At 33.3% G+C, this 22,371-nt stretch overlaps 1 protein-coding gene across 14 annotated transcripts in view; it reads left to right on the plus strand.

The window, feature by feature from the left end:
• LOC141449738 (discoidin domain-containing receptor 2-like) overlaps positions 1-22,371 on the plus strand; it is a 587,266-nt gene that overhangs the window by 522,307 nt on the left and 42,588 nt on the right. For 13 of the 14 annotated variants that reach the window (XM_074119450.1, XM_074119440.1, XM_074119446.1 and 10 more), the window contains 2 exons: positions 4,631-4,762; positions 21,240-21,677. In XM_074119450.1, the coding sequence (XP_073975551.1) occupies positions 4,631-4,762; positions 21,240-21,677 (570 nt within the window). The remainder of the gene's footprint in view (positions 1-4,630; positions 4,763-21,239; positions 21,678-22,371) is intronic. The other variant, XM_074119448.1, reaches the window with a different exon arrangement.

A 22,371-nucleotide genomic window follows, 5' to 3' on the forward strand; every position in this document is an offset into this window, starting at 1 on the left:
TCAAGCTTCTCCTGAGGCGTTTTGCCTTTCATAAAGTAGTGTTTAATCAACACACGAAATTCTTTTTCGTCCATTTTTTGAAAATCACTCGACTTCCTCGATTCAAACGAATGCCAAACACAAAGAAATAGACCGATCTGGCTGAAACTTGGTGTGTGTTCTTCCAAGAGATGCTACTAACTAAACATAACCTCGATACGCGTGGTGCTATCTCTGACTTTGCACGGACTTTTCAAACGACCCTCGTATATTCACTAATCATTCATTTTATATTGCATATATATATTCACTACACATATATGCACTTAGCTGAATACACCCACTCGAAATACATTTTATTAACATCTAGTATTCCAATGCACTATTTCGTATTTTTTTATTTTGTATGGAGTGTTCCACCCACTTTATCTCCTCTATATTCCATTGATGCAGTTCTTTTTTTCCCATCAGTTTTACTCTAGTGCTTTTCATCAATATATTTTCCTTCTTTGTTGAACGTCATTTCCACTTTATTTTTACCGAACAATTTTTGTTTGCAATTTCCTTTGTAAACCTTCAATTTTTTAGAAATTTAATTACTTCTATAATTTTCCGAGTTTCCCTAACTGTGATACAGTTATACCTACAAATTTATTTATTAAAATAAAAAAATCTCTATGATGTAATCTACGTTTAAACTACGTTTAAAATGATATTTTAACTTAGCCTTAGTTTTATTAGTCTAATCTCAGGATCTAATTTAAATTATCCCTTTCATGGCATCCGCTAGGATAAGGGTTGTTTCTAGTATATTCAGGAATTCAGGTTACTGATCACAATTGTTCTAATACAAATTTTCTGAAACTAAAGCGCAGATAAAGTGCTGTGAATTTGGTTAATATACTTGTATTTGTTGGTTGAACGCATGAAACTATATCTTTTGTTCATAACTTCGTTATTAATACAATTGATTTAACTTTTTGCTTAAACTTTACATAACTGGCAACCAGTTAGTTGATTATATAATGTATTATTAATAAACATAAACCTAAAACATTATGTGTATTGTTGGGCCGTTGAGTGGTATGTGGGGAAGAACTTAGATGGCCAAGTTGCCAGCCGAGTATAAGTTGGTGAAAGCCTTACGCTCTTTGAGTGAAAGACACTCTATCATATTGCCAACAAATTATATAAACATTAGTTACCTTTTAAAATTATAATTAATTTCAGTAGTTCTGAACGTTTTAAGCTTTTGGCTAGTATCAAAACTTCTAATGCATTTAGTTCATTTTGAATTTATGTTTTACATTTCTAATCTGCTTTGAGATAATATTTTCAGGGGTTATTTGTAATTTTAAAATCTCTTTATTAAACAGATGGGTTTTTAAAGAATGTCGCAGACCTAGTGCCAAGATTGTTCTATTTTTAAATTTCCCGTCACTTGTTCCTGTTGAATCTTTTTCCGGTGAATTTCTGGGAATCATATTAATTTGTTGACTAGCCACGGTAGGTTCAGAAAACATCCTCACAGTGTTGCGGATTAATTGCCCCATCAACAAAAAGCAATTGGTCTATCATATTTTGTTTGATTGCATTGCTATCGCGAAGTTTCGGTATTTACGGTACTCTGCAGCCAGGAGAGATCATATTGCAACGAAGACCAGAGGGAAGATCCTGGAGCGTTTTACCTGTGAGGGTGTTAGTTAGTATTAATTTTGTTTACGCTGAAGTGGTATTGAAAACACTAGACCAAACCTATAATTCAGTAACATTCCTACAGGGGTGTTTTTACCTACGGTTTTTTTTTCTGGATTCATTGTAGGATTCATTCACACTACTCTATACTATATCCCTTTTTCCCTAATGATTTAAAAATTAAATATGTCTTTAAAGAAAGCCCTGTTTTAAAGGAGATATGGGTAAACAAGGGTTATAATATTCATATATAATTCCATGTGTATAAAGTTCCATCAGAAGTGAATGGATGGTATTGAATCCGTGGAAGACCTCCCAGCTACAAGAACTGTTTCCATTGTATGCAAGCATTAAATCGATGTATATTTGAATTCACACCTCATACAAACTTGGTAAAAGTACAAGTTGAATTGCTTTATTTGCATTTATAATCATAATAACCTAGCAAGTGAGATAGCAAAAATCAAATTAATTTAAAAAAAAATGTCTATTTATTTAGTTGATATTTTCTGCAGAAGGATTATTTACTTACACATACACACGCTCACCACTTTATATTTATATAAGGCAGTATTTGATTTCAAAACCATTGTAAACAGCGGACATCAAAAGCATCAGGATTATCACATTTGACTTGACACAAAACTGAGTCTGTCAATGGTGGAGAAATAAGTTAACGCTTGAATTAATGGAAAAGTTCCAGTTGAATTTTTTATTTAAAACAAAAAACATAACAAAAAAAACTCTATATCATTATTATTGATTGCGACCAAAAGTATATTTACTTCTGAACTTGGATTCTTAATTATACATAAATTTCTCAGACTACCAAACCAATGGGGACCTAGTTTTACTTTGCTTACAGACTAGAATAACATAAGTTAGCTATTGCTATTCTCTCCCAAACAATTTTATCAGTAGATGAGAAGCTGGTAATATGGGACAGTCTTTTTTTACCTTGCATATATTGAACACTACTGAAATGAAAATCTACTCTGAAGTAAAATCATAGACATACATTATTTGTCTTTGTAAATTTGGTGTCCTGAGAGGATCACAGCAAGGAGACTGGAGTTACACTGAAAAAGTCTGTCGTGGTGCCACATTGGGTTTTCAGAAAGTGTGGTGGTAATATGGGAAACACATAATAATTATAGTTAATGTTCTCGTTTCTCCATGAATTGTAAAAATAATCCTTAAATATGCCACAAAACTATATTTTACACAATTATCGTGCATTAAGGATAAAAATTAGGGTGTAATCAGTTTTCTTAGAGAAATGTCAAGAAATCCTTGAAATGATCTTTTTAGGCCCTTTATAGTACCCTGTAGAGAAAAAAATAAAAAATTATAAGGCACTAGTTTCGTCCTCAGTGCCACTTTTCACACTTGTTCGGCAGACGATTAACGAGGTTTATATATGGGGCAACGCTGTCCCATAATACCACCATACACCGCGAACAACATAACCTCATTTTTTTCCCAATATACATTCATATTTGAAATCCATAATACTGGCAATTAAAACTCTCTACTTTCTATATTTTTAATGTCTAAGAGAAATTATTCTAACTTTCCTCGGTATTAACCAAAATCAGAGGAAAAACAAACCTTAAGAAAACTTTTTAGCACTGACAAAATCAACACGGTCCTCTCTTGGACAAAGCTGCCACTCGATTGACGCGTTGCATTCTGCAGCAGGCAGAGCCTACCCCAAAGAGTAGTAAGGCACCAAAAACTAACCAGATAGCACTACTGGTTTCACAAAAACAGGGGTGTCCTAACCCCGTCCCATATTACCACCTTCTCCTCTATTATTGTTGTTTTGTTTTCTTGTTTTGGCATTGGCTTCCGCCACACAGCCAGCATCGTCTAGGTGCTTATCACTAGAATATCACTCACTCTCCATTATACATTCGCTTCATACATTCATCCCTTTATTATATCCAACTATTTACATATAATCTACAACTAATTGATGGATCAGTACTCAATATTCCTGCCATCCTTATAGCTTAACCGAAATTATTAATTTTATTTTTATTAAAATTATGGTTTGAGAAAATCATGGTGAGGCCATATTTTATTTTGATGTATAACTCTAAGAATTATAGAACTCTTGGTTCTCTTTAAGTTCTTATATAAATTATGGTGATTTTTTTAAGGTTAGATGAAAGAAGAAAACTGCGCAAACACTAAGAGAGGAGCAAATTAAAAGCAAACAGCTGCTAATTACGCGAGGTTAAACATCGATATTCCAATTAATTGGAATAAATATAAACAGAGTCGATAACTATTTAATAATTAATATTCTTTGGTATATATTTCTTTGGGATTGGTTGAATTATTTTTCCTCGAAGGAAATAAATTTTCTTGTTTACTTTTTAGAGTATTTTTGTTTCCGGTTCGGAAATTCTTTTGTACTTTTTTAATTAGAAGTTTTAATCTAAATTGCTGTAATTATCTATTTTTAAAAGCGGACAACTCTGGTTTAAAAGTAATTTTAATGATACTCTATTAATATGCTTACTATGATAGTTAAATAAAATAAATGATACTCAGCTACCGCAGTTGTTTAATCTTAAATAATTATTGTCTCTGGATAATGTGTAAAATTGTAATGTTAGGTGGGGTGTGACCAGGAGAGCCTGAACGTCACTGCAGTCTTTCTAAAAAAAATCTTCGTCCTTAAGTGAATGTGTAGAGTTTGTAGATTTAGAATGTGAGCTTCTACATTGTGTACTGAGTGACTCTGGTGGTTGCAGTTGGGTGCACTAAGCACTACCAGGTTGCTTGCACTTACTGACGGAAGTGCGAAAGCGTTGTTGGCAGCAATACTGCGTTGTTTAACTTCCTTCTCCGCGGGGAATAAGTTTTACAATTTACCTTATGTGTAACTTTTTTTTTTGTTTGTAGAATTAAGCATATTTTCTTCTTTTTTTTTTTGTGATTGCAGTTACCGTAAGCGGAAATATTACGGAAGAGGATTCCCTAGAACAATTCTATGGAGTTCCGGTTGAGAATGAAGTAGAAAAGAGACCAAATATTGGCGGTGAAACTACGCATGCTCGCAAAGAAGTCACACCTGGTGAGGAATACTTTTTTTTACCTCCTTTACCTCAATTTGATAAATACAAGCGTCCTGTTGTCCTTGAAAGTATATGTATGTATTTTTAAGGTCCTTCATTTTATGTTACATAATAATGCCTAAAATTTTGTTGCCTACATGTTTAGGAAGTAGTAGGTGCGTCACATTTACCAATTAATGAAACAATTCTAATTCATTTGTTTTTTTTAAATACTCTAAAGGTTTATCAAGAGGATTTCGGCAAGATTAATTGATGTTGATTGTTGATTAAAATGGATGGAATTCTTTTCTTTTATTTTTTAATCTTTTATTGCAATTGCACCACTGCAACAGTTGTTGCAACAAGCAAATATGGTGAAAGAGAAAAGAAATAACAGGAAATCATGATTGGAGAAGGCACCCAGTGGTGCCACTCCAGTAACGTGCTTTGCTCTCACGATAAGAAAAGATCACGAGGCCATCTTCTCTTCAATCTCCTTAGAGGATTACCTGGTAATGTGGAGGAAGATAGGTGTTCTATGAGAGGGTTAGGATGAGCTGCTGTAGAGGAATGAAATTTGAAGAAACCAGTGTTAGCAAGATCTGTAATGAAAGGAATTTTGAGGTCATTATGGATAGTGAGGTTAGATACATAGAACGGAGCGTTAAGAAGTTTTCGAAGTATTTTTGACTGTAGTGCCTGAAGGCTTAGTGAGTTGGAACGCCTAGTCGATCCCCATACTTCGATGCCGTATGACCAAATGGGTCGCAGTAACAGTAGATATAAGAGTATTTTGTTATGTAGGTTAAGTTTCGAACGTTTGTCAAGTAGTCTGGCGAGAAGTTTGTAGCGTTGGTCAGTTTCTTGTTTTTTCAGTCTAGTATGAGGGGGGGGATTCCATGTCAACCGTTTGTCTAAGTACAGTCCAAGGTAGCGTACTTTGTCCACAGTTGGTATAGGAGTTTGGTTCAAGATGATGGGAGGTAGGATTTTCCGTCTGAGAGTAAATACTATAAATTTTGATTTCGTAACGTTAGTTTTGATTCGCCATTTGAAAAGCCAGTCCTGTAAGTGGTTGATGTGTGTTTTTAGAGTTCGTGTAGCGATAAGAGGATCGGAATGAGGAGATAAGATTACAGTATCGTCAGCAAAGGTAGAAAGAATGGATGGAATTCAACTTATTTATAAAGGACATATTAAGAATTGTTACAAGTATTTAGTTTGGTTGGAGTCGTAGAAAAAACGATTTTAGATTATAGAAATTGAATTTTTTTGAAAGTTTAAACGCATGAATAAACCCTTTTATGCATTTCCGAAATAGTTTCTTGAGAAAGTGTGACAAAAGCCTTTTGTTCTTAAAATAGAGAATTTAGTTTTAACGTCCGTTTTTGTCAAAATCGTCTGCACCGTAAAATTAAAAGATAAGTATCCACATAAACTTTTGTAGTTAAAGATATTCTCTCAATAGAAGGATACGTATATTTCACGCAGAACGATTGAATATTCTACAGGTTTACTCTATAAAGATTTTGTAGCAGCAGTGAGTATGAACCGTCTGCAGTCTGTTGAGCGGAACCAGAGGAGCAGATTTAATATAGAAGTACGCTGATATACAAATTCCATATATATTTTTTTTTTGTGGTAGGACATTACAATATATATTATTTTGTGACATGCTGACTATATTATTATCAGATATTTATATTATCATTTTTCTTTTTATTATAATAACATAAATAACATGTTATATAGTATTTTATACTTTCACAATATTCAATAATAATTTACAATAATTATTTTAAAATAAGTTAAGTAATAGCTGACTGGTAGGGCCCAGAACCCGGGTTAGGGTGCACTTGGTAGCCCTCAGTTTTTTATCATCTCAGGAGCCAACACTCCGTTTGGTAGTCAGATTATGATTGCTGCTGTCAGACCGTCATAGAACTGTTTTCAGTTTTGTTTCGTTTTGGTACGTTTTTATTAGTGGTTTCGGATGTGAGACTGAAATGATAGCTTTATAATTGAGTGCTGCAATGGAGTGGTAGAATTCAACACCAATAAGTTGGAATGGGGTTTTCTTCCATTACATGAAGATGTCTCCGTATACTACAATGCCAGCCAGATACTGTGTCTTAAGATCCAATAGGCTCTTACATCCACCTCTGGACGGACTCTCAGTTATTTAGAATGTCGTCACCGAGCTCCTTCCACAAGGCTGTAGGTCTGTCCATTGTGAAAACTTTATATTCATGTACTAGCGACCTACCAACTGTGAGGATCTGCGTTATGTAATTGATTCGGCAAGAGTATCAATTGAATGTTGGTCAAATGTTCACGTTTTATGTAGATTCGCCTCACCAGTACTAAATTACTGGCGTTCCACCGCATTCTATATCTCTTACTGCTTATTTTTTTATTTTTTACCTTTACTTTTTTTTTTTTTTTTTTGAAATTTGCATATTCTTCATCCTTACTACATTACTTTTCATCAGTACTTTTGTAAAAAAGATTACTGTAATGGTTATTGAAAATGTGGTTAGATCTGCAATGCTAATTTCATCCGTAATGTGGTAATACTGCTGATTTCATCCGTTACAGCGATTTATTTCATTTTTGTCTCCTAGATTGGTTTCGAACTAATTAATCAATCAGCAGAGGTTGAGTTCATCAGTTAACATTATGAGCAAACGTAGTGTGAAACAGAAATGTAGTTGATAAACATGCAAGATAAGTCGGATAAATTAGCGATAATACTTAAGGTTAGAGGATAAGTCGTTATTACAAATTATCTTTTTATAAAAACAATTTTTTTTTTTTCTACAGACTCAACGAAACTCAAATCAGATTATTTTTCCCGGTGAAAACTTTAAATAACAAATTTGACAATATCTCAAAAATTTTCATCTAGTTTTAGCTGTTCATTATTTTTGGTGACTGATTCATAGTTTCAATAGGATGAAAAAATAATTGCCATTTCAGTCGAGATACATTTATTTTGCCGAGCTTTCGACCTAGGGACTAGGTCATCTTCAGGGCTAGTTTAAAAAGTAATATTTTACATTACAGGATTGGTGTGTCTTCTGTCTTGTCTGTTCTGGAAAGACCGATCAGTTTCTAAACTCAGACTCAGTTTCTAAAAGGGGTAAAACAAAATTCTTGTCAGTTCTACTTCTATTTTTACGCCATAAACACGAAAATATTGTTTGAACTAAAAATTTATTGTTCTAAATCAGTTTCAATGTTTAGCTATTTCACAGTAGTTTACAAATAATCACGCTTCTATGATCCAGATAAAATTAAAATTTATTTAATCAAAACACATTTATAATTAATGTAAAATAATTAAAATAGGAAATGTGGGCGACAGAATGGTTTATACGTATGAGGAGTTTTGGAAAGTTCATGTAGAAGCAGCACAATATGTAGGTACCAGCATCTTGACAGCCTGCGGTCAACCCCAGTCTCCTCCGCTAGCTTTGTGCTACTGATTAAACGCAAATTATGTGGGAGAGATTCTTGTGCTTGGCATCATCAGTTTTAATCGCTTTCTGGTAACCTTGAGTTCATGTTTGTAAATATGCCGAAGAGTTAGTTGACTTCTGTTATTTTTTTGAACAGTTTTCTCTCTCCTCCAATATAGTTGATAGCTCATTTTTGTTACATCATTTTACAAATATCTGCCTTAAATTTAAATAATTACAATTGATTGGGTTGAATTCCGACTGTATTCTATCAAAGCGCTTGATTTCAGCCCCCCGCCTTCAACTTATTTGACTTAAACTATCGTTAAAGTTAAGCTAAATTCTCTAAATTTAGTTTTTCGTAAAAACAATGTTCCAAATGAAAATGAAATGGTTACACGTAATATGTTATTTGTTTTTTCAATTAAACAAAATTAATACATTAAAGATTCAAATTGGCGAGGAATTGGTCCAAATAAAAACAACAACTCGTCTTTTTGCCAACGTTTCGACAAATAGATTACCTTCTTCAAGACGTGGCTATGCGGATTGGTTGAGTTACAGAAAACCCACAAAGCTGGGTTTTTATTTGGACCGATTCCTCGCCAATTTGAATCCTTAATATAATATTTTTTCGGTCACCAAAAACCAATATAAATTAATACATAAATACAAATATGACTTAAGATTTAGAATTGAACTAGCGAGGAATCGGTCAAAATAAGAAACAATAACTCCATCTTTACGCCAACGTTTCGACGAATTTATTGTATACCTTAGGGCCTGATTGATGAGTTGGTTGATAAAAGATAATACAATTCCCTAATGTGCCTTAAGAATCTGTCTCTAATTAATTTATTTTTTAAGTTTTTATTTATTATTATTTATTTTTTTAATGCAAGTGAACCAAAATGTCGACTTATGGAAACATTTATCATTTACGATTTCAAGTATAAACTGCAAGGAAAACTGTTTCTCAACAATTTAATAATTTTAAGAATCTCGTTGTTTGATTATAATTTTGTTTTTTTTGTAATTAAGTTATTATTCAAATCGTTCAAAAAAAGCAAATAGCAATTTAGTGTTTTATGCATAACTGTGCGTTGTTAGTTTAGGCGTACGGCCAATTGCAATTTGTGCAAAATTCAGAATTTCGGCGGGAGGAGAGGGACACTAATGTCTCAATAGTGTCTAATTGAATGTGCAAATTTCCAATTGTATTAGCCGCGTCAAATAGGGACGTTGTGCGGATTCAGTGGTCGATATCGCTGTGCCTCCCAAAGCCTCTCTACATCTACCACTCTCCTCACACTTGCGCCACGAAACACTGGTGGACAACAACACACGGCTGTCCACATTACCGAATTATGTACACAGTATTGCCTCCATGAATTGGGTCAATCCATGAATTACAATACCCGGGGCGCATTATGCACACATAAGTCCAACTATGGGGTAACTCCACGGCTAACGGTTGATTTAATAAATAATATATTTTAATACCAAATATTGTTCTAGAGTACTTGAATTAATTTTATGTTCATTTTTCATTAACTGTGTTACTTTTGATTAAATATAGCCAAAATTAAGGTTGCTCTGAAGCAGCGTTTTTTTAAATTTCGTTGAAAATTTTTCTTTTGAATAAAATGGTCTTTAAGTGCATTAGTTATGCATTATTTATTATTAGTACGACTTGCAAGTGAAGTTTACCCCAGTAGACGTACATCCACACTTAAGAGAGAGTGGTTATGTTCAAGTATACTACACATGCAATGCATTTTTCATGAGAATATAAGCCGTTCACTGCACAAATCGATTAGCACCACTTTTTGAAATATTTTAAAATGTAATTGTCAAAGCACTTGGTTCATTCATAGCTTTTTAACGAACTTTTTGGCCATTAAATAATAAATAGTTTATTTCAGAGGCCATTTTGATTTACTCCTTGCAGTAATGTAAATCGCTGCAATGATTCTATTCAAATTCAGTAGCAGACGCTGAATGATAACGGTAAATTTAGGTGAAATTGTATTATAAATGGAATTTTTAAAAAACAATGAAATAGATTTTTATATCACTTATGTCACAAAAAAAAACTAATTTGGGAAATCTGGCCCAAAAAGTTGTGAGCGCTTTTAGATCAACTTACACCAGCAAATTGTTTTTCGAAAATAAAATTTACCACACAAAGTTAAACTGTTAAACATTTCAAAAATATGGCAATTATAATACTCGTTTACCTCTACAATTGTGCATAATTGCATCTTTATAGCAGTATCTATTAAGAAGATGGTGATAAAGTTTGGGAGCATAAAATTTCCTTCATATTTCGAATTGTTGTATCTCCTGTCCTATTGGTGCATTCTCTGCGGAAATATGTACAACTCTAGTACTCGTTTACCTCTACAATTGTGCATAATTGCATCTTTATAGCAGTATCTATTAAGAAGATGGTGATAAAGTTTGGGAGCTTTAAATTTCCTTCATATTTCGAATTGTTGTATCTCCTGTCCTATTGGTGCATTCTCTGCGGAAATATGTACAACTCTAGTACTCGTTTACCTCTACAATTGTGCATAATTGCATCTTTATAGCAGTATCTATTAAGAAGATGGTGATAAAGTTTGGGAGCTTTAAATTTCCTTCATATTTCGAATTGTTGTATCTCCTGTCCTATTGGTGCATTCTCTGCGGAAATATGTACAACTCTAGTACTCGTTTACCTCTACAATTGTGCATAATTGCATCTTTATAGCAGTATCTATTAAGAAGATGGTGATAAAGTTTGGGAGCTTTAAATTTCCTTCATATTTCGAATTGTTGTATCTCCTGTCCTATTGGTGCATTCTCTGCGGAAATATGTACAACTCTAGTACTCGTTTACCTCTACAATTGTGCATAATTGCATCTTTATAGCAGTATCTATTAAGAAGATGGTGATAAAGTTTGGGAGCTTTAAATTTCCTTCATATTTCGAATTGTTGAGTTGGTGTTGTGCTCTTGAACTGTGCAGACGTGTTTATTAGTGCTCCGTACTATTTTACAATTTTTGTTGTGTTGCAGTTGTAAAACTAATTAGATTTTTATTCTATATTACAGTTTAAAATGTGTTTTATGCGTTAGTGTATTTCAATTTTTAATTTATTAATTGTGAATAAAAAGAAACAGAATCTATTTTTATTGAATTTGTTGGAAATAGTTAGTGGGAGGAGCATGCCTGTTGATAAGGTAAGCGGTGGGGATGAGGCAACAATAAGCACCGTGCTGGATAGAATTGAGCATATGTACTCTGAACTTTTATCTTTTAAAAAAGACGTCAATGAATGTAAAACTGAAAATAAAAATCTTGTTTCTTCAATAAAATTACTGGATGAAAACATTAATAAGCGTTTCTCAAATTTCGAAAAGGATTTTAAAAAAGTAAAGAAAGAAAATTTAATTTTAAAAAAAGAGAATCAACAGTTAAAATTAGAACTGAAACATTGTAAAGTAAATTTAAATAATCTTATGAATTTGCACTACTCTAATAGAATTAAAATAAAAAATGTGCCGTTTAATGATAATGAGAACTTATTTGAAAAATTAAAAGTAATAAGCTCCACCATTGGTGTTGAAAAAGAGATGAATGATATTGATTACTTATTCAGGGCTAAAAAACATCTTTCTAACTTTAACCCGTCCATAATATTCAAATTCCTTAGAGTAAAAAAAAAAAAAAATGAATTTTTTAAAGCATATAGAGTAAATAAACGTAAGTTATGGAGTGAATTATTTGATGTACCAGAACTCTCACCTCAAAAAATTCCAATTTATATAGAAGAGGATATGTGTAAAGAGACTTATGAACTATTCAAAAAATGTAAGCAATTACAGAAACAAGGAAAATTAAAGTATGTGTGGGTAAGAAATGGATTAATTCAAGTTAGAAAGCAGGAACAGGCTGATATTATTAATATCAGAGAGGATCAGGATTTGAAACTATTAATTAAAGATACTGATTTAGCGGAAGATGGAGCGTCTGTAATTTCTGAAGGCTCTGAAACTGATTGTACTGACAGATCTGATCTTAGTTCTTCTAAAAAACGTAAAATTACGAACATTAAAGCACGCACAATACCGGCATTTTTTGAACAAAGTACATCTTCTAAGGAGCCAAAAAACTATTAAACTCAATTCAAAATAATGATAATTTAATAAAGTTGGGAAAGAATAATTTGGAGGAAAAGAAGATCATTAAAACAATAAACTCTCAGTTAAATACAACAGATAATTTTAGCTTTCAGCAGGAAACCGTTTCTCAAGTACGAATTGCTTTCTGGAATATTAGGGGCTTTAAAACCATGTTCTGTATGAATTCTTCAGAATTATCTTCAATGTTAGATTGCCACATCCTATGTTTTGTAGAAACATGGATTTTGACTGAGGACTTCTGTCGACCAAAATTTTTTGAGGATTATGAGTGTGTAGTTAATAAAGCTATTAAAGTCTATAATAGAGGAAGAGCTAGCGGTGGACTAATGATCTTGGTTAAGAAAAATATCCTGCGATCTGATATAGAAATTCTATCATGCACTGAAAATTGGATTACTGTTCGTTTGAAAATTTTTGAAGAGATTATTGTGTTGTGTGTGAATTACTGGAGACCCGCACTCCTTGATGACGTCCTTTTGAACTCTTTTGCCTCTGAGCTTCATGATATATCAGTAATGTTTGGTTCAAATACTGTCATTGTTGGTGGCGACTTCAACGCCCGAATAGCAGCACTTAACTCCTTAAGCGATGAAGTCTTTGAAGGCTCGTTGATGTGTGGAACACGCTCTGTGCTTGATGATGTAGTGTCATCGAGGGGTGTTAAATTAGTGAATTTAATGGAAGAATATGGTTACTTCGTTTGTAATGGTCGTTCACTAAGTGATTCGCCAGGTAATTTTAGTTTTTTATCAGATCATGGATGCAGTACTATAGATCTTATTTGGTGCTCTCATAATAGTTTGCAATTCACTTGTGACTTTGAGATTAAGAATTTTTCAGATATTTCTGATCATTTTGGTGCATTGTTAAGTATTAATGTTAATAACCTTGATAATTTTTCCTTGGCTGATTTGGCCTCAGATTCGGTTGATAATGTTTATACTATTATTGATAGACAAAATTCTAAGCTGGTTATGTATAACTCAATTTTAGGAAATGATTTTTCTGTTTATTATAATAGTGAAATTCCTGATTTACTGTCTGATAATTTTAAAAGCGCTGCTTTAAACGCTATGAGTAACAGTAATATCATTGTAAAGTGTCATTTTAGAAAAAATAAAATCAAAAATCAACCTTGGTTCTCTTATGATTGTCTAATAAAGAAAAGAGAAACTTATAAATATTACAGAAAATATAGGAAGAATAAAAATTTGAACAATCTCTCAATTTATCTTAATTGTAAAAAGTCATATAGATTGCTCATTGGTCACTGTAAGTCTTCTTATTTTAATAATATTAGGGAATCACTCTGTAATATTAAAAACTCGTCAGAATTTTGGAAAACCATTAATAAATTTCGAAACCGAAGAAATATAGATTGTCCTATTTCAGTAGAACAATGGGAATTGTTTTACAGATCCCTTCTTCCGCCTAGGCCGATAATAGATAAAGATTCAAATTTTTTAACAGTTTTTAATCCAGATTTAGATTCAGATTTCACGTTAGAGGAGCTAATGGTTTGTGTAAAAAGTTTAAAAAATAACAAAGCACCAGGTTTGGATAGTGTGCCAAATGAGTGTTTTAAGTATTTAAATTGTCAGTGGTTACATTATTTGTTGAATATTTCAATGTTGTCTGGAAATATGAGACAATTCCTCAGGACTGGTTAAGAGTTAAACTGAAATTTTTGCACAAAAAAAATAATGTATCTGATCCGTATAATTATAGACCTATTTCCTTAGTCAATTCCATAACAAAGTTATTTACTAGTATTTTGTATAATAGACTTGTGCTGTGGGTGGAGAGCAGAGGGTTGATTCCCCAGGAACAGATGGGGTTTCGGAGAGGGAGGGGTTGTGGAGATGCGATATTCGCCTTGGCTGGAGCCATCAGCATAAATTTAAGATTAAAGAAAAGGCGTGTATTTGGAACATTTGTAGACTTAAAGCGTGCTTTCGATTCGGTTCCTCACTCTCAGTTGTGGAGTAAATTAAATGGTATTGGTCTTAATGGCAAGTTATTGAGAATAATAATGTCTATTTATAATGGCACGAATATTGTCATCTCGCAAGATAATTCCTCTTCTTCGGAGATCCCGTTTACCGAGGGAGTTTTACAGGGAGAAATTTTAAGCCCGCTACTGTTCGCCCTCTATATTAGCGATATTGTATGCTTCTTTAATAGTAATGGGTCTTCAGGTATTGATGTTGCTCCTAATAAAAGTCTGAACATGATCTTATACGCGGATGACATTGTTATGCTGTCTGGTACCAGAAATGATGCACAGTGTCAATTAGATTTGTTAGAAAAGTATTGTCAGATGTGGGGTTTAACTGTGAACGTTGATAAGACTGTTGTTCTTCCCTTCCAGAGAGGTACAAAAATGGGTGATATTAAACATTTATGTTATAAGTCATCTAAACTTAATTTTGTGAAAAAATTTACTTATTTGGGTGTCGTGTTTACAAGTTCCCTAAAATTTCGAGCTGCATGCGATGAGTTTATTAAGAAATTTAATGTAGCAAATTCAGTTGTGATAAATATTTTAAGAAAGTGCAAGTCTGATAAGTGGTCGACTAAAGTTGGTTTATTTGACTCACTAGCAGAGAGTGTCCTGCTTTATGTATCTGAGGTGTGGGCCTGTAACTACACCGATCTAATAGAAAGAGGCCAAATTAGATTTTTAAAATCTATCCTAGGTTTAACTCGAACAACTCCTGATTCCTATGTTCGTGTGGAGACAGGCAGAGTCCATAGTAGATGGAAATTATTTAAAAGAATGGTAAACTGGTATATTAAAATATTAAATATGAACTCAGACTGTTTACCTAAAATAGTTTATAATAGAATGGCAGAATTAGAGAAAATTAATCTTCTATTTAATTGGTACAACACATTTAAATTTTATTTAATTTCTATTGGTAAAGCAGAAGTGTTGAACATGCAAAGTAGTTCGCAAGTATTAAATATCAAAAATGGTCTCTGTGAATCTTTTAAAAACTCTCTAATTTGTAAAGATATTGAATTTGTTGTGAACTCTTCGTTTAATTTACATTTCCGTCTCTGCAGTTCGTTAACTTTTGGAGAGGAGTATTTATTAACTAATAGATGTCATGTTAATAAGATAAGAATTATTGCACAACTAAGATTATTCAATAAAAAATATCCCTCTCTATACCTTAACTTTAAAAATTATAAATTTTTTCCAGACAGAGTATGTTCTCTTTGTTCGTTAAACCATAATGATAATATCTACCACTTTCTTTTTTATTGTTGCAAATTTAATAAAATTAGAGAAAAATATTTGGCTAAATATATGAATCCCTCTCCTGTAGCTCAGGGAGAATATGTGTCTATGGAGACTTTGCTGTATAAAATTGATATTAGCAAAATTAATGACATATATTTATATATTTTAAAGGGATTGGAAGTTAGATCAATGAACCATATTAATATCTGAATTTGCCATTTTCAAAATTTGAATTGTAAAAGAAAGATGTATTTTTTTAATTTGTTATGGAGTCTATTTTATTTATTTTATTTTTATTTTTATTATTATTATTATTTTTATTTTGACTAGAACTATTATTTTTTGATAAGGATTGATATTTCAGTATTATTTAAATATTCTGTTTGAGAACTTAGATCTTTCTGTTCAGTTTCTTTTATGTTTCTATTTTTATGAACTGTAATGTTTATTGCAATCACACCAACCCTTTGTATAAGTTAATTCTTGAAACAAATAAAAATATTATTATTATATTTCGAATTGTTGTATCTCCTGTCCTATTGGTGCATTCTCTGCGGAAATATGTACAACTCTAGTACTCGTTTACCTCTACAATTGTGCATAATTGCATCTTTATAGCAGTATCTATTAAGAAGATATAAGGTGATAAAGTTTGGGAGCTTTAAATTTCCTTCATATTTCGAATTGCTGTATCTCCTGTCCTATTGGTGCATTCTCTGCGGAAATATGTACAACTCTAGTACTCGTTTACCTCTACAATTGTGCATAATTCCATCTTTATAGCAGTATCTATTAAGAAGATATAAGGTGATAAAGTTTGGGAGCTTTAAATTTCCTTCATATTTCGAATTGCTGTATCTCCTGTCCTATTGGTGCATTCTCTGCGGAAATATGTACAACTCTAGTACTCGTTTACCTCTACAATTGTGCATAATTCCATCTTTATAGCAGTATCTATTAAGAAGATATAAGGTGATAAAGTTTGGGAGCTTTAAATTTCCTTCATATTTCGAATTGCTGTATCTCCTGTCCTATTGGTGCATTCTCTGCGGAAATATGTACAACTCTAGTACTCGTTTACCTCTACAATTGTGCATAATTCCATCTTTATAGCAGTGTCTATTAAGAAGATATAAGCTGATAAAGTTTGGGAGATTTACATTTCCTCCATATTTCGAATTGCTGTATCTCCTGTCCTATTGGTGCAATCTCTGCGGAAATATGTACAACTCTAGTACTCGTTTACCTCTATAATTGTGCATAATTGCATCTTTGTAGCAGTATCTATTAAGAAGATATCAGGTGATAAAGTTTGGGAGATTTACATTTCCTCCATATTTCGAATTGCTGTATCTCCTGTCCTATTGGTGCAATCTCTGCGGAAATATGTACAACTCTAGTACTCGTTTACCTCTACAATTGTGCATAATTGCATCTTTATAGCAGTGTCTATTAAGAAGATATAAGCTGATAAAGTTTGGGAGATTTACATTTCCTCCATATTTCGAATTGCCGTATCAGCTGTCCTATTGGTGCAATCTCTGCGAAAATGTGTACAACTATTTCGGTGGTGAAATGAAGGATATTTGGAGTTTACCGCAAAGCAAAGGGAACTCCTGCTATCAGAGTGGAATGGATTACAGAGTATTACCATTTATTTTTAATAATGTTTTCACTTTATTTATTTTATTCTGAGGAGTCGGTGAACAACACTAGGAAACTTTTTTTAATTTTTTTAAAAAATAATATTAGAGAGCAGAGAAATAGCTGGTGTACGTAAACTTGTTCAGCGGAAGAATGATTTATGATCATAATTTAGCTGCAGGAGCCCAAGTGAGACGACGGCTTTCATTATGTTAGCTTGCAAAGTTGACTGTGTGAAACCCCAAGTCAAACATGTTTGGATCACAATATCGAATGCATCACTGATTTTATTTGATTTTAAACCGAACTCTGTGCCTTTTATAAACTTAGTACATATAGGTTTGTTTTACTGCAGCCATTGGTGCAATTTTACACTAAGTTTATTGGGCGACCGACTATGTTGCTAATATAATTTTAGCTATGGGTTCCAATATCCATTCCAAGAACTTTCATATATAGCTATTTTCCATCGCTTCTTAATTATTTACGGACTTCAGATTCTGTGCTTTACTCCCAAAACTCAATTTTGTGTTACCACGAGTGTGTTACTTATGTGGAACACAAGAGTGGTTTAACGTTAAGGGAGGATTTTTTTGAAAAAAAAACAGCAAATGATGGCGCTTCTTTATGGGTATTGTCACGATTATGGAATAATCATTTCAAAATATGCCCATTCTTTCACTTATTATGATGTGTTACTTCAATTTGAAGAGGTTTACTGGACATAAGAGGGAACAGTATATCTTAAAATTTTCTAGATCTTAAGAACAACTAAAAAAAGTAACTTATTTTATGTAATTTGTATGCACAAATACTATTCCAATGTGGTCTTTCAACAGTTTACATTAAATTGTCATTATTTTTGATTCAGATTTAGTAGCGCTCGACAGATAGAAACAAACCGAAACTCGGCAGTAGCCTTATACCATATTTAATATAATTTCTACTCTTTTGTTTCAAAGCCAATTTCATAGCTTTGAAATTTTACTGCGTCTTTTTACACTTCAAACCAAAACTTATGTTTTTCATATAAATTACCTCATTCTTCCTTTTAATGGCTTTACGAGGGTCGTTTGAAAAGTCCGTGCAAAAATAAAAACTACTTAATTTTTTGGGGTAAACCTTTTTTATTTTTCAACATAGTCTCCTTTTAGGCTTATACACTTCGTCCAACGCTGCTCTAATTTGTTGATCCCTTCCGAATAATAGGATTTGTCCAAGTCTGAAAAATAGCCATTCGTTTCTGCAATCACCTCCTCGTTTGAATAAAATCTTTTTCCCGCCAGCCATTTCTTCATATTGGGGAACAAATAGTAGTCCGAGGGAGCCTAGTCTGGAGAATAGGGGGGATGTGAAACGAGTTGGAACCCTATTTCCATTAATTTTGCGACCACAACTGTAAAGGTGTGAGCTGGTGCGTTGTCGTGATGGAAAAGGACTTTTTTGTGGGCCAATCGTGGGCGTTTTTCTTGCAGCTCGGTTTTCAAACGGTCAAATAACGATGAATAATATGCACCTGTAATAGTTTTACCCTTTTCCAGATAGCCGATGAAGATTATTCCTTGCGAATCCCAAAAGACAGTCGCCATAATCTTTCCGGCCGAAGGAACGGTCTTCGCCTTTTTTGGCGCAGATTCCCCCTTGGTAACCCATTGTTTAGATTGTTCTTTGGTCTCAGGAGTGTAGTGATGTATCCATGTTTCATCCACAGTGACGAAACGACGCTTAAAGTCCTGCGGATTCTTCTGGAACAGCTGCAAACCGTCCTTGCAACACTTCACACGATTTCATTTTTGGTCAAGCGTGAGCAATCGCGGCACCCCCATCTTGCGGATAGCTTTGTCATGTCCAAATGTTGATGCAAAATATTATGTTCATTCGAGATGCCCACAGCACTAGCAATCTCGCGCACCTTCACTCTTCTCCATATCATATCCATCACCATATCATGGATTTTATCAATGATTTCTGGAGTAGTAACCTCAACAGGGCGTCCAGAACGTTCAGCGTCACTTGTGCCCATATGGCCACTCCGAAGATTTTGAAACCACTTATAAACTGTTCTAATCGAAGGTGCAGAGTCACCATAATGTTTATCAAGCTTCTCTTTAGTCTCCTGAGGCGTTTTGCCTTTCATAAAGTAGTGTTTAATCAACACACGAAATTCTTTTTCGTCCATTTTTTGAAAATCACTCGACTTCCTCGATTCAAACGAATACCAAACACAAAGAAATAGACCGATCTGGCTGAAACTTGGTGTGTGTTCTTCCAAGAGATGCTACTAACTAAACATAACCTCGATACGCGCCAGTAGTGCTATCTCTCTGACTTTGCACGGACTTTTCAAACGACCCTCGTATTTCGACTTTGTTTTAAATGAATGTAAATTATGTTTATTAAATTATATTATAATTGAAATAAATTAATTGCACGATCTATTTTTACAATAAACTTGTTGTACGGTATAAATTTGATTAGCCTACAAAGTTTATATTTGTTATTGCAAATTTCGCCCATACTTTTCGCATAAAATCTAAAATTCTGGACGATTCGAGTTAAATTGTACAGTTTTCTCAAATACATACATACGAAGAATGAATGCGAAATATTAAGGTTCCAATCACAACAGTGTATAACAGTGAATACCTAAAAGAAATAGAATGGATAGAGTTATTTGCTGATTGTTATTCGCTAATTCCTGTCCGCTGACTGTACCAAGAGCAACAGGAAATGAGACTAATACCCGCAAGATTTTTGTAATGGAAAACATTTTGTGCGCTTCTGCGAAGAATAAGTTTGGATTTAGTGCTAAGACGAGTTCTTATCTTTTTTGATAAAGTAGAAGAAGTTCAAAATCCAATTCACAGGTTTGCTAAGTCCTGTTGTTAAAAAGTTTTTCAGTTAGTTTTAGAAGTTTCTGAAAGTGTAAACAGTGAGAGGAAGGATCAGGGTTCCAAATTATTAGGAGGTCACCCTATACTGGCACATTCCGCATGCTGCAATTAAAAGATTAAAACTAATTTAAATTTATAGCGATGTGATCTACCTAGCCTTTCAGCATCTGCTGGTTCATTCATTCATTTCATTCCAAAATGCTTCACCGTTTTCTTTCTTTATTACCATTGCTTCATATGATGTCAGATCTTATGTAAAAGATGACCTTATGCTATTCGTAAAATTCTTAATTTCGATCTTCTTTACAAAAATTTCATTTTATTTTAACTGGACATCTTCTAACCTGCTCAGCGGAGTTTTCTGACATTGATTTGTGGTCAATTGAAAAATAATAAAACGTTTTTTGTCCTAGATATTTTACACTGGAAGATATTTTAGAAAATAAGATGCAATTCAAAATGTAGTTATTCGTTTGGATGATTTCCAATAAATTAATATTATTTATTTTTTGGGGAGAATTTATTCTTTCGAAATTAACTTCAGCGATTTTGAGTAAATATTGTTTTAATGTAGACTCATCAATGTCATATAAAACTATTGCTCTCTAGATATTATGACAATTATTTTTCATAATAATAAATTTCTTCTTCTACTTCTACATCTTAAATGGCTCTACAACTCATGCAGAGTCTTGGCCTCCTCAAGACGTGCCCGCCAGGCGTCTCTTTCCTGCACAGCCACCCTCCAATTTCGAAATCCTAACATTCATGCAGCATCCTTTGCCACACTATCCTCCCAGCGCTTCTTTGATCTGTCTCCCCTCCTGGATGCTTCCTTCTAGTATCTTCCTAGAAATTTCATCTACAGCCATCCTAGCTACATGTCCTTCCCATCGTAGACTACCTAGCTTTATTATTTTTACCAAATCAGTATTCTTGAACAGAGTGTACAATTCCTGATTTTTCTTAGTTTTCCAATTCTGCCCACCGCGTATTTCAATTTAATAATTTATGAACACCTTATAACTCTTTGTTGTATTATTTTTTTTTGTTACAGCAACCAGTCCATCAGGGCGTACCCAGGCCTACATTGGACTAATTACTGGGGTCCTTGCCATGGTATTATTGCTATTATTTTGTACAGTACTACTGATGGTCAGACGAGGCAGAAAGAAGGTTGCCCTATTGCACAAGCACACATCTTTAGGCGCTAAACCAGGTGTCACAATAAATATGAAAGAATTAAAAATGAGTACACCAATAATAAATAATGGTGTCACTTCAAGAACTAGATGTAAACCAAATGGTGGTGCTAAAGGTACAGGAAGCGGAGCAGGTCTCTATGGTCACATGCCTGGCGAAGAAAGTGAAGATTCTGAGAATTCATCTGTATACCATGAACCGTACAAACTATTGCCGTCGGCCAAACAAGAATATGGTTGTTTAATTAAGAAAGATGCTCTTCCGTCAAGCAAGAGTGCTGAATACAATACTGGTAAGCAATTCTAGATTTTAGATAATTAAGTGATTAGTGGTGATCCGCAAGACTGAGCAATAGAATCTTCCTTTGAGGCAAAGCTTTTAAAGGTACCCTAATTAAGAATGTTCACGCGAAATGAATCGTACTGATAATTATCGCGTTTTAGAAGCAAGAACAGTAGTTCTTAATCTTTAAGATTAAGTGCTTTGAAGTACTAATATGAAAGAGTAGTTTAGTAAACGTTGTTAAGACAAACAAACCATTCATTGCAAGATAGATACGTTTGATAAAGCTGCTGTTCGTTTATACATTGTTAAAATATAGCGAAATAATTGTGATGCTAACATTAAGTTTTTGTCAACGAGGATATTTTTTGATTAGTATTTAAGTAAATACGTATTAATTTTTTGTATATTTTGCTCGTGCAATACATTAGATGCTAAAATAGGTTACTCGTGATTTTGTTCAATAGGATTAGCTACTTCTGTTGCGAAGTAAAAATTCTGCAACAGCTACTTGGACACACAACTCAAATGCGTTAAACTACCTTGAACTAGTAACACTCAGTGCGATGAACAGTAACCACTCCAATTTTATCTTTTGAATAAGATAGTAGTAGTAGACTTTTTTTAAAAAATACATTACAATAATAAATAAAGATTTATCCATGATCTATCGATCGTCGGAGGAGTCTATCTAACGGACATTA

Source organism: Rhodnius prolixus, unplaced genomic scaffold, assembly GCF_049639745.1.
Source record: "Rhodnius prolixus isolate KJV_2025 unplaced genomic scaffold, Rpr scaffold_2, whole genome shotgun sequence".
Lineage (NCBI taxonomy): Eukaryota > Metazoa > Arthropoda > Insecta > Hemiptera > Reduviidae > Rhodnius > Rhodnius prolixus.